Source organism: Drosophila arizonae, chromosome 2 (assembly GCF_054131065.1).
Source record: "Drosophila arizonae isolate 15081-1271.41 chromosome 2, UAZ_ARI_1.0, whole genome shotgun sequence".
Classification (NCBI taxonomy): Eukaryota; Metazoa; Arthropoda; class Insecta; order Diptera; family Drosophilidae; genus Drosophila; species Drosophila arizonae.
In genome coordinates, this window is record NC_142922.1 from 28,558,004 (window position 1) to 28,570,238 (window position 12,235).

General features: G+C 39.0%; 3 protein-coding genes and 1 pseudogene across 6 annotated transcripts; all 4 read left to right on the forward strand.

The window, feature by feature from the left end:
• The first annotated feature begins 74 nt into the window (after window positions 1–74).
• On the forward strand, window positions 75–1,254 carry LOC108609764 (uncharacterized). Its single transcript, XM_018001514.2, has 3 exons — window positions 75–267; window positions 330–674; window positions 759–1,254. The coding sequence occupies exons 1-3, from the start codon at window positions 232–234 to the stop codon at window positions 1,032–1,034; spliced, it is 657 nt and encodes a 218-aa protein (XP_017857003.1). The 5' UTR covers window positions 75–231; the 3' UTR covers window positions 1,035–1,254.
• A 383-nt stretch (window positions 1,255–1,637) lies between these two features.
• Window positions 1,638–3,730, forward strand: LOC108609344 (transcription termination factor 2-like; annotated as a pseudogene). Its single transcript, XR_016268605.1, has 5 exons — window positions 1,638–1,676; window positions 1,746–1,832; window positions 1,892–2,132; window positions 3,025–3,652; window positions 3,722–3,730. The product of XR_016268605.1 is annotated as a transcription termination factor 2-like (transcript).
• Window positions 3,731–4,499: 769 nt separating this feature from the next.
• On the forward strand, window positions 4,500–5,940 carry CSN5 (COP9 signalosome subunit 5). 3 transcript variants are annotated; one of them, XM_089463182.1, is made up of 3 exons: window positions 4,500–4,973; window positions 5,028–5,598; window positions 5,677–5,940. In XM_089463182.1, the coding sequence occupies exons 1-3, from the start codon at window positions 4,713–4,715 to the stop codon at window positions 5,820–5,822; spliced, it is 978 nt and encodes a 325-aa protein (XP_089319308.1). In that variant the 5' UTR covers window positions 4,500–4,712; the 3' UTR covers window positions 5,823–5,940. The 3 variants fall into 3 exon arrangements, with proteins under 3 accessions (XP_089319308.1, XP_017856425.1, XP_017856424.1); XM_018000936.2 differs by having other exon boundaries at window positions 4,502–4,973; window positions 5,028–5,601; XM_018000935.2 differs by having other exon boundaries at window positions 4,506–4,973; window positions 5,028–5,604.
• A 2,915-nt stretch (window positions 5,941–8,855) lies between these two features.
• On the forward strand, window positions 8,856–10,944 carry Gyc89Da (Guanylyl cyclase at 89Da). Its single transcript, XM_018001161.2, has one exon. It carries the CDS (start codon window positions 8,856–8,858, stop codon window positions 10,857–10,859), a length of 2,004 nt encoding a protein of 667 aa, XP_017856650.1. The 3' UTR covers window positions 10,860–10,944.
• Window positions 10,945–12,235: the final 1,291 nt, after the last annotated feature.

Here is a 12,235-nt window from a genome sequence, read left to right on the forward strand (position 1 = left end):
ATTTTGTTAGCAGTGAAACAATTTAACAGGCAAGCAACCATATGTTGCCATAGAAGACTATCTGGCAGCACTGTAACCAGCATATGCTGGCAAATGAATATTTGAGCCAATTGCTGTCATACAATAGGCAGCACAGATCTGGCAACTACTTGGCCAGTTGCTGCCATATAAGCTGTGGGCATATTAGTCTGGCAGCGCTATGCCAGGTTTCTGCCAGACGCCATATAAGCAATGGAGGCGAGAACTAGACAACACTTCAATAATTGGGTAATATAATAATAAAAATATCTTTTTCAATAATTGATTTAAGCCTAAATACATATTTGTAGGTAAGCGCCAAGAAACGCTGTCGGAGATCACGAAAAATCGAACAGGAGTGGACACCAGATGATGTCCGTTTGCTCATCCGGCTCGTGGGACAGCGGAAATTGCTATGGGATCCAAGCAATCCGAATCACAAGGATAGCAAATCGCGCGAGCAAGCATTTCAAATGATAGCCAGCAAACTGAATCGCACCCTGGCCGACTGCAAGGCGAAGTGGGACAATCTGCGAGCCCAATATAGAAGCTATCAGGCGAAGGCGACCCAAAACATTGAGATCAAATGGCAATACTTTGAGCTTCTAAGCTTTTTGCATGAGGTCTGCGAGCCACGCAAGTCCAAAGCCAATTCTGTAAGTCACCAAACATATATAAATAAAAATGCGTATGTCTATATATATATATATGTACATACTTAATATGATATCAATTTTCAGTTACAGCTCGAACCGAATGATGAGGTTTCTATCAAGCGCTCACCCTCACTGTCATTGATGGAAGAGGTGGACACCTGCTCCACTATGTTCTCCTTGGCTGCGAAAGCTCCAGAACTGCACGAAGGATCTTTAGCTGTGAGGGAGCCAAACCCACATTCTCACCAAATCTTTGGCGATTTTGTAGCCGACGAAATGCGCCGCCTGCCACCCCATATAGCTGATGAGCTAAAGCGAAATATCCTAAAACTGATTGTCGAGGCATTGGACAGACAATAGTTGGAAAATATAAATATGTTATCCTAATTGAATTTATCTCATTTCCAATTTTGATTTCATTATTCTGTATTTAAGCATTTTTTGCAATCTGTACAGAAATATACTTATAAAACTATCAATCAATGCGTTGTTAACATACTGAATTTAATATAATGTTTATTTTAATTGATAAATGTAAATTTTCTTCTATGAAATGAAATTCTCTAATAAACAGTTGCAAACAGAATTTTTTCAATAGTTTAAATAAGCTGAACAGCATATTTACCACCACCTACTAGTTAACATATGTTTAGCTATAATAACGGATCATATAGGAGTACCAAGAGCTCTTGGAAGATAGAGAGGTTCACCGATAATTGCCTGATAAATAACTAAGTATAAAACTGTTGAGCATGAGTTTTTAGCTGATAATTCTATGGAACTAGTATAATTACAATTATTTTATTTAATTATATTTCTATGTGAAAACGAATCTTAAGCTGTTTGATTTTAATTCAAATTCAAAGTGCGCGCCCTTCTTAAAATGTTATATTAACGTCGATCGTCGCTGTTAATTTACGTTAATCGCAATAAATATCTCTTATACGTATTATTAATGTATTCTTATACGTTTGAGCGTCAGAGCTCCAACATGAAATTCTTGTTAGTAGAATACATATATAATGAACATTCATCTGATAAAGCATTAGTTTTTGTGTATTTCCCCAACAGTAAGCATCCGGATCTTTTTTCGCAACGTACTAACTGTAACTAATTTTATACTCACCCAAAATGCAGTTAAATATTAGTTGCAGCGAGGTAAGTGTTTAAATAAACTATTAAAAACAATTTTATTTCAAATATTTAATTACGTATAGGAACTCGTGGACGAATTGGCCAGATTTTCAGGCAGATATACGGTACAACCCGAAAGTTTATCAAACTTCGATGTACATCTCGAGAATCATCAAATAGAAGCTCTCCAGTGGATAAACCTGTGTGAGAATATGGAACCATTTGGTGGTATCCTGGCCGATGACAAAGGATTAGGCAGTACGTGTACTATAATTTGCTGGCTACTCCTCAAAAAACTAGAGAATAGGCAAGACACACACTCGAGTGAGTACAGCACTAAGCTAATATTTCATTAAAAATGCGAATTATGTGTAAACTGAAAGCAGATAAGCAATAGAAGAAGGCGTGGCAGACATGGTAGACAATAAAATATATATTCTGGATTAGCATGATCCGCAATCTATGTGTAGACCACTGAGATAAATACATATTTCAAATTCATTTATCAGTCCCATACAAACAATATTTTAAAAAATTTTATGTTTTGTATTTAATACTTAGTATTGCGTTGAACAAATTGATAGTTCATCTGCAACCGGACTTTCATACATATATGTACATATACATATGTATGCTCAAGTGTGAGTGGCCATGCGTAACGGTCTGCAATTTTTAGCAACTTATCAACTATTTATTATATACATACATATTTGATAAGTTCCTACATATTTCTGACCATTTCGCATATCCACTCAATATATATACATAACTATATATGTATAAAAGATATTAAAACAACAATTAGTATATCTCGACTGGAAGTCGACCGATTTAAACACTTTTACTTGTTCTGATTCTCATATTCCATGTGTAGATCATTCAATTCCAGAACAAGCAAAACTGCTCAAATCGGTTGGCTGATGATGTTTGTTTATATTCGTATAACTTTGTGTACTTACGACTTTGGATGATTGAATGCAGAAGCATAAAATATCAAAGGTGTTATTGGTATTTTCAAAGTTAAAAAGTTCCTTCAATTTATATAAAAGTCTACCCTACAATACAAGTGCTTTGTATTGTAGGGTAGACTTTTATATAAATTTAAACATACATAAACATTTAAAAAGTCTTGGTGTGTGGTACAAGCAAAATATAACTAGAAGAATTCTTCTTCACTTATACTACTTCGTACTTTCGTTACTTAATTTGTTTTTAGACTATGCTGGCGAAACTCTGATTGTATGTCCAAAAGCTATCCTGACCCAGTGGGTAGATAAGATTAGAGCTGTGGCGGGTGATCAGCTTTGGGTCTATGAGTACATCGGAAAAAATCGCGACATCAGCAACATTTATAACGCAGACATTGTGATCACCACCTATAGAGTTGTAACGTATGATGCGAAGAAAGAAACGAATCCGCTGGATCTCAAATGGCGTCGCCTCATTTTGGATGAGGCTCAAGCCATAAGAAATACCAAGTCGGAATGTTCAAAAGCAATCTGCACTCTGAACAGCCATTTTCGATGGGCTGTGACTGGAGATCCAATCCAGAATAACGAAAAAGATTTTATGGCATTGCTCGGCTTTCTGTGCAGAGGACAGTTAAGGAAGGATAAACGTTTGTGCTTAAGGCGTACAATGTCTGATGTTCAGTCAACTGAACAGATTCAGAATTTTCCAACTCTAAAAGAATTTCCCATTGAAGTATAACTTGATGTACAAGAAAGAATATTGTATGACAAAGTTCGTAACAAACTGGATCGACAAGTCCAGAGGCGCTCCATGATACACTTGGTGCGGGTGCAACCCAACAGCTATGCTCTCATCCATATCTAATCCGATCGGTAAGTTTCAGAACCTGTGTCTATGAATCTAGACACAATTATATATATTTTTATTTTATTATAATACAGATAGCATAATTAAACCGGAACAATACGAAGGCGAAAGATATTACGACTACAGTAACACATCTGATGATAATGTTCTGAGCCTAAGGAATCCCATCTTTGACCGGGCCACTCCCTCAACGAAAATTCTTAAAGCTTCTGAGATAATTGATCAATGCGTACTGCAAAATAAGGAGAAAATCATTGTAGTATCGCACTGGAAAGAACTGCTAGAAATATTGAAAGAATATTTAAATAGCGGCAGCAGAGAACTAAGGATTATTACGTTAACTAGCAGTAATACGCGTGATACAATCAAAAATTTTAACGAATCTGATGAGCCTTGCGTTCTGCTCGTCACTTTAGGATTAGCGAAATCTGGTTTAAATTTATATAGAGCCAATTCTTTGTTGGTCATGGATTCTCACTGGAATCCGCATCTGAAACCACAAAGCGCCATCTATAGGATGGGCCAGCGAAACAGAAATGTTTTCGTTTATCAGCTCGTGTGCAAGGATACGGTGGATGGCACAATTCAACAGGTGCAGCAAAATAAGTTGAATTCAGCCTTTCAAGTTCTCAGAGCGAGTGCTATTTCAACAGTTCGAAGAGTTATTGCATATTTTCAGAGTCTATGGCAGTAATTTTTATTTTGTAGAATTGTAATTCATTGTGAACACTTATTCAATATAAATATATCAACATTTTTGTCAATATCCAACTATTTGATTTTAATAGCAGAGCTGTTAGTTAACATAACACGTAACGGTAAGAAATATAAGTGACTGTTCGCCCGCGCCAGACTCATCAAAATAGCAACAGCTGTTAGAATCTGCTAACCTAAAATACGCGATAAATTGACTACTGTAAACGCAAATATGGCGCATGTTCAGCTACATAGCGTTGCCACCTAAGTTGGCTGCTCTGTATACGACTTAACAGTACCTATTGAGGACAAAACACTAAAAAACTTCGAGCCGGACAAATAAAATTGGAGCATAAATTACAATATAAAATGGATGTTGATGCTGCACAAAAGAAATGGGAGCTGGAAAATAACGTACAGAAATTGCCCAGCTGCGATGAAATCTTTCGTTATGATGCCGAGCAGCAGCGCCAAATAATTGACGCCAAGCCCTGGGAGAAAGATCCGCATTTCTTTAAGGACATTAAAATCTCGGCTCTGGCACTGCTCAAGATGGTCATGCATGCTCGCTCTGGTGGAACGTTGGAGGTGATGGGCCTAATGCTAGGCAAAGTGGAGGACAACACAATGGTAGGCAACGCTAGATTAAAAAAAAAAAAACGCTAGTAAAGCAATAAATTGCAGATTGTGATGGATGCTTTTGCACTGCCCGTGGAGGGAACAGAGACGAGAGTTAATGCCCAGGCCCAAGCCTATGAGTATATGACTGCCTACATGGAGGCGGCCAAGGAAGTGGGACGGCTGGAGCACGCTGTTGGTTGGTATCACAGCCATCCAGGTTACGGGTGCTGGCTGTCGGGCATCGATGTATCCACCCAGATGCTCAATCAGACCTACCAGGAGCCCTTCGTCGCAATTGTTGTAGATCCGGTGCGCACCGTGTCTGCTGGCAAGGTTTGCCTTGGTGCTTTCCGCACATATCCCAAAGGCTACAAACCGCCCAACGAGGAGCCGTCAGAGTATCAGACGATCCCGCTCAACAAGATTGAAGACTTTGGTGTGCACTGCAAGCAATACTATCCACTGGAGATAAGCTATTTCAAGTCGGACTTGGATCGCAAACTGCTTGACTCGTTGTGGAACAAATACTGGGTGAATACACTGGGCAGCTCAGGTCTCCTAACCAATACGGAATACACCACCGGCCAGATCATGGATCTGTCCGAGAAGCTGGAGCAAAGTGAAAACTTCTTAGGTCGCGGTACATACACTTGGTTGATGTAAAAAGTTCACGATTCGCCTTTTATAATAAGAACTTATTCTCATTCCACAGGCACCGACGTCAATGAGAAGAGATCCGAGGATAAGTTGTCCAAGGCAACGCGCGACTGCAGCCGCTCCACAATCGAGCTCATTCACGGCCTGATGGCCCAACTTGTCAAGGACAAGCTCTTCAACAAGGTGGGCTTGGGCAAATAGGCTGCACCGAAGACTAATCTAAAGAACATTTTGTATTTATAAATATATATGTATAAATATCCAATTAGGCTGCATTTTCCATGATAAATGCAATCTTATTTGCCACATCAATCATGAAGTCTACAGAAGTGTTTATTTAAGTGTTATTATGGATGTCGGGCACAGGGCTGAATCCAGGTGTGTTTAGAGCAAGGGCTTTGATTGAGTGGACTTTCACGTGACAGCACCAAAAAATAATGGAAGCTTAAAAATACCCTGTACTGATTTTTAAAGAACGTAAGGAAGAAAAATTAAATAAGTTATTCAATGGCATACACTGAGTTTATAAATAGTAAGTTTATAAATATTTAAAAAAAAAATTTAGCAAATTTGTTAGCCTATTCTCGCACCAGCTTAGCCTATTTTAGTCTAGATATAGCCTGTTTGACTAGATAATAAATCCATTGAAAATGAGTAAGAATAGCCATCTAATAATTGTTATTATTAATGTACATAAGTTTTTTAGTATATCAGCATTTAGCCCAATCGAACATATATTTTCTCTTTGCTTCTCTGGCATTTTAACGTCGAATTGGCCAACATGTATCCATACGTGATCGCCCCTGTATAATCCAATATAACTGTATATTTATCTATATATTTGCCTCTCTGCCTAAGAAAAGTAATGGATGAGGAGCTATAAAAGATCATTTAGTTGTCTATATGTGTGCAGAGCAGTGTTTTTTTTGCTATTTATCTTGAGTGAAACGAAGCTAGAATGCTTGAAGAGAGTGCAGAGATTGCTCTCAATGGTCACTTGAAGGGCGACTGCAATGACCTCAACATTTGAGAGGGACCTAGGCTATGAGTGAAAGTCGCCCTATATAAAGGGCAGCAGCTGCAGCATTTCTGCAGTCACCTAAGCCAAGCCTGGTGGGATCAGTGCAGTAAAGTGAAGTAAAGTGTGTGTAAACATTTAATGATAGTTCAGCTAAGCATTAAAGACTTGAAGAAAAGACTTAGGGGAAAATTCTTAGAGGAAATAATTAAACGACATACTTAAAGGAGGTAATTAGAGGATATTCTTAGAAGAAATGCTTATACAGGAAATAGAATATATCAATCCAAAATAATTGGCGAGATTCAAGTTTAAATAAAATAGAAAAAGGTCAGCATTGTGTTGTATGTCAAAATAATTTGATTTTAATTTTATTATTATGATTACCAAAAAAAGGTCACTCTCAAATATATTTGGTACTTTTCGTATGTTCTCTTTCATTTTTTATCTAGCCTGTTTCCAATATTTTAGCATTTTAGCCTCCTTTAGCCTACTTTTATCCACAATTCAAGTTTTTCAAAGCTCAGCACTGCAACCAGACAGCTAATATAAATAGCACAACATCCTTTAGAGCTTAACCGTTGTCATCAGCTGTCAACATTTGTTTTCAGCTCCCATACGTAGATAAGTGTGCCTACGGTGATTTAATTCTTTTCGTCCTTGACCAATAACATCCTTGACAGCGCATTTAAGCATCAAATACATTGCCTGCAAACAAAAAGCTTTTATGAAATGAATATCTGAATACCTATAACATATTCCGCTTCATGCAAATGTTTACATTGCTTTATTTAGAACACGCTGTGAAATTGGAATTCAGGGAATCTTGCTTTTCCTTCAAATGTATGTTTTAGGCAGAAGGAACCCTGACTGACTCTATAAAGCATATACATTGCTGATCAGAACGGCCAGTTACTGTCCAGCTACACTTTCGATGATCAGAAAATAACTCTATCATTAGCTATTCATAGTTACGTTATTCTACTATAGATTTTCAGAATTGGCAAACAAAAATATATTGCCCTAGTTTACAGTTATTTTAATACTCCATATTAAAATGTAACAAAAATATTTAAATTATGAGTATCAATGTATTTTATTTTATTTATTTTTATAATTTAGAAGATTTAAGTATTTTACTTAAGAAATAAATATTCAGAACACGTTTGATTGCCTTACTATATATTATATTATAATAGGCCACAGAAGAGATTCATTTAAGTTGACAATGGATATGCCAAGTATATAAATTCATAGATAGTGTGATCTGCTTAAATGCCAAAGGGAAACCCCAATCAGCACTATGTACTTAACCCCTAACAAAACGGTATTTATGTACATAGATAGGAATGCAAGGAACGCATTTTGTGCGTGTGAATTTTCGTTGTGAAAGCAATAAAAATAGGGAAGCATACTTCATTGCGGGTACTTTATCGACTTAGCGAGCGTCAATTGGCATCAACAAGGAGCAATGACATGTAATGAAACACTGTCAACGCACTAAAGAGGCGGCAGGCATGGGGGCACACCAGAAGCACCCGAAAGGGTTTCGAAATGGGGCGACTGATGTAGCGGACAGCTGGCTATAAAAGTCGTATTCGACTCAGGCGGCGCTTCATTCGCAGGACACAGCCACAAGCAGTACGAACAACCTTTAAAAAAAAAGTAAAAAAAAATATATGTAAATATATATAAAAAAAAAAAATCACATCTTCCGGTATACAAAGCGCAAAAGCAGCAAAATAAATAAATAAATAAATAAAAATTATATGTTTGGGTTTCCTGTGCTGTGGCAAATTACATTCCGTTTGCGCCATAAATAAATAAGTGCCGCTGGGAAATGCGAGTCAAACTACAAACAGTTGCAAAGTGAAAGGGGATCCGAAATTTTAATTTAATTTAAGAGCCAAGCCTGTTGCTCATTTAAAGCAGGGCAAAAAACGATTGTAAAGGTATGCTATAAAGGTATTTAAAATAAGCTAAATTTAAAGTGGAAGCTAAGCAAAATATATTTAGTGTCTAAATATTTCGAAGGATTAGGAAACCATATAAACTGAAAGAAAAAAGTAATACAAATTAGATCAGACCTTAGCGCATGATACCAACTGAATAAAATAAATATAAAATATTATATTAAATGCTATACTAAATTTCATTCATCTTCAACAATGTCTACTTATAGAAATTTGCTGCCCAAATAGTAAAATCGCTGAGCCATGTATGGAATGCTGTATGAGAGTGTCCAGCACTATGTGCAGGAGGAGTACGGCATGGACGTATGGAAAAAGGTTTGTCGCATCGTCGACTGCAAGCACAACAGCTTTAAGACCCATCAGATATATCCGGACAAGCTGATGCCGGATATTGCGGCAGCCCTTTCCGCCTGTACGGGCGAGTCCTTTGACTTTTGCATGAACTTCTTCGGCAAGTGCTTCGTGCGATTCTTCAGCAACTTTGGCTACGACAAGATGATACGTTCGACGGGTCGCTACTTTTGCGATTTCCTGCAGTCCATCGACAACATTCATCTAATTATGCGCTTCACATATCCGAAGATGAAGTCGCCCAGCATGCAGCTGACCAGCATGGACGAGGGTGGAGCGGTCATTCTATATCGCAGTGGGCGAACGGGCATGTCGAAATATCTCATCGGCCAGATGACGGAGGTGGCAAGAGAGTTCTATGGGCTGGAGATCAAGGCCTATGTGATCGAGAGCCAGAATGATATAAGCGGAGGCACTGCGGGACCCATCAAAATGACAGAGGGTCCTCTAACTGTCATAGTCAAGTACCGCCTGGACTTTGATAACAGCGAGTACATGGCGAAGCGGGTGAATACCGTGGCCCACCCGTCCCAGGTTAAGATGCCAGCTGTGGATCTGAATGTATTCCTGGAGCTGTTTCCTTTCACTTTTGTGCTCAATCATGATATGAAAATAACGCATGCGGGCGAGAAGGTAGTCGAGACGTGGATAATGCATAATCCGGGCGCCAATCCGAAGGCGTTTATAGGCACCCATGTCACGAATCTATTTTACTGTCGCAGACCAAAGGACACCACCATCGACTGGGACACTTTGATCCAGATGCGTACGGTCCTCTTTGAGTTCGAGTTGATCCGTACTGGACACAATCGGCTTGCCTATGATGCTGTACTCAACATGGACTTTGAGAACTACGACGACATGCTTCTCAACGAGGCCCAGGCTATCGCGCTGGCGAAAGCCCAAGAGTTCAGCGATAATAATGTGGGTGACATAGATGATGGACCCAGCGAAGTAGAAATCGATCCGGCCACAGGTCAACGTCGGGCTTCTCAAGGGCTACGTTCTATCCTGCTCAAAGGACAGATGTTCTACATCAAGGACATCGACTCCTTGATTTTCCTATGCAGTCCCCTTATAGAAAATCTGGATGAGCTGCATAGCATTGGCCTGTACCTGAATGATCTGAATCCGCATGGTCTGAGCCGAGAGCTTGTCATGGCGGGCTGGCAACATTGCTCCAAGCTCGAAATAATGTTTGAGAAGGAAGAACAACGTTCCGATGAACTGGAAAAGTCCTTGGAGTTAGCCGATTGCTGGAAGAAGCAGGGAGACGAACTTCTCTACTCGATGATACCGCGCCCCATTGCAGAACGAATGCGCGTGAGCAATGAACACGTCTGCCAGAGCTTTGAAGAGGTCTCCGTAATTTTCATTGAAGTGATGAACATCTACGACAGCGGATCAACCAACGTGCAGGAAGCAATGCAGGCGGTAAACATCCTAAACCAAGTTTTCTCCGCCCTGGACGAGGAAATTATATCGCCCTTCGTCTATAAGGTGGAAACTGTGGGCATGGTCTACATGGCAGTGTCCGGGGCACCAGATATCAATCCCCTGCATGCCCAGCATGCCTGCGACATGGCTCTGAGGGTCATCAAGAAGGTGAAGTCCCACAATCTGCCGGATGTGGCCATTCGAGTGGGCATCAACTCTGGCCCAGTGGTGGCGGGTGTTGTGGGCTTAAAGGTGCCGCGGTACTGTCTCTTTGGCGATACTGTGAACACGGCCTCACGCATGGAGAGCAGCTGCGATCCTTGGAAGATACAATTGTCCAACTACACGGCGGAGAAAGTGCGAGATGTGGGCTATAAAGTAGAGCCACGCGGCAGAGTTAATGTGAAGGGCAAAGGTGAAATGGAAACATTCTGGCTCCTGGAAGGACCTGAAGATTAATAATATTGAAATTGCTATTGTACTATTTCGTAATACTTTAAATTTATATAAAATATATAGCTAGCACATTGCACTGCATTTATAGAAGCTCTCTTCATTGCATTAAATCTATATAATCTCCTTTTCGGACTGTGTTTTATATAATTGGTGGGGAAAAATATTTAATTGGTGCTGATCTAATCAAACTGTGTGTGGTTATAGAGCTTGTGCATTAATATGTATGAGCTAAAAGAATAGAGACTTACCACTACCATGATCGTATTTTCGTTTATATGTGCCTCCCCGCTTGTTCTTCTCATTCTCTTTTTCTCGATAGCTCTTTGTTTCTCTGTATTCTTGTCTATCTTTTTTTTAAAGATATTTCAAGCATTCTCTATCTCTATATCCATCTGTCTTTCTCTTTATTTATTTTCACTTTTTCAGGTCTTTGATACCTCTTTGTGGCTTTTTTCTTTCTTTTTTCCTGTACCGTTCACTCAGTTACTCCGTGCCACGACCTTTGCTTTATATCTCTATTTATCTCACCTCTCTATCTATCTGCGTATCTTCAGCTTTCTTTCTCTATTTGCCTGTATTTCTCTTTCTTACTCCATCTACTCTCCAGTCTTTATTTCTCTCTCCGTCTTTATTTTCTCTCCATTTCCGTTTTATTTGTTTGTCTTTCTCTCAACCACTCTTTCGGATACCTATTCTCTGTCGTTGCTGTACTCTCTCCCTCTCTACTAATTTCTATATCTTTTTCTTAATATTAGCTCTTTGCCTCTATTGCTCGTCTCCTCTTTCTCTCTCTCTCTCTCTCTCTCTCTCTCTCTCTCTCTCTATATATATATATATATATATATATATATATATATATCACTATCTCTCTATCTTTCCATCTCTCACTATCTCTCTTTCTCTCTCTTTTCTGGTCCTTTCAGTATTTTCCTCTCCATTTACTTCACTCATGGTATCATTTTATCATCTTATCATCGTCCTCTCAACTTATTTGTCATCTGCCTGCCATGAAAAGAAACCACAATTAGATATTAACTTTATTGCAATACATACATACGTAATATAACCTCGCACAAGTATCTTTTTATAAAGAGAACTGGCTGTCATCTTCCCACACAGCTTGATTCCGATGCTTTGATGAGCTCGATTGTTATCGTTATGTGCCATAAAACGTAATGCCCTGACGTCCGTTTCCATAACGTGGTCGCAGTGGACTGTCTCCTTTCCGTATTATCTGACATGCCATGCCAATCCAAAAAATATTACAATACTCGCTCACTGCATACATAAAGGGGATATTGGTTATACTTTGAGTATCTGACGAGAACAGAGAAAGACTTCTCATATAAATGATATGCATACGGACGCATAATTTAATA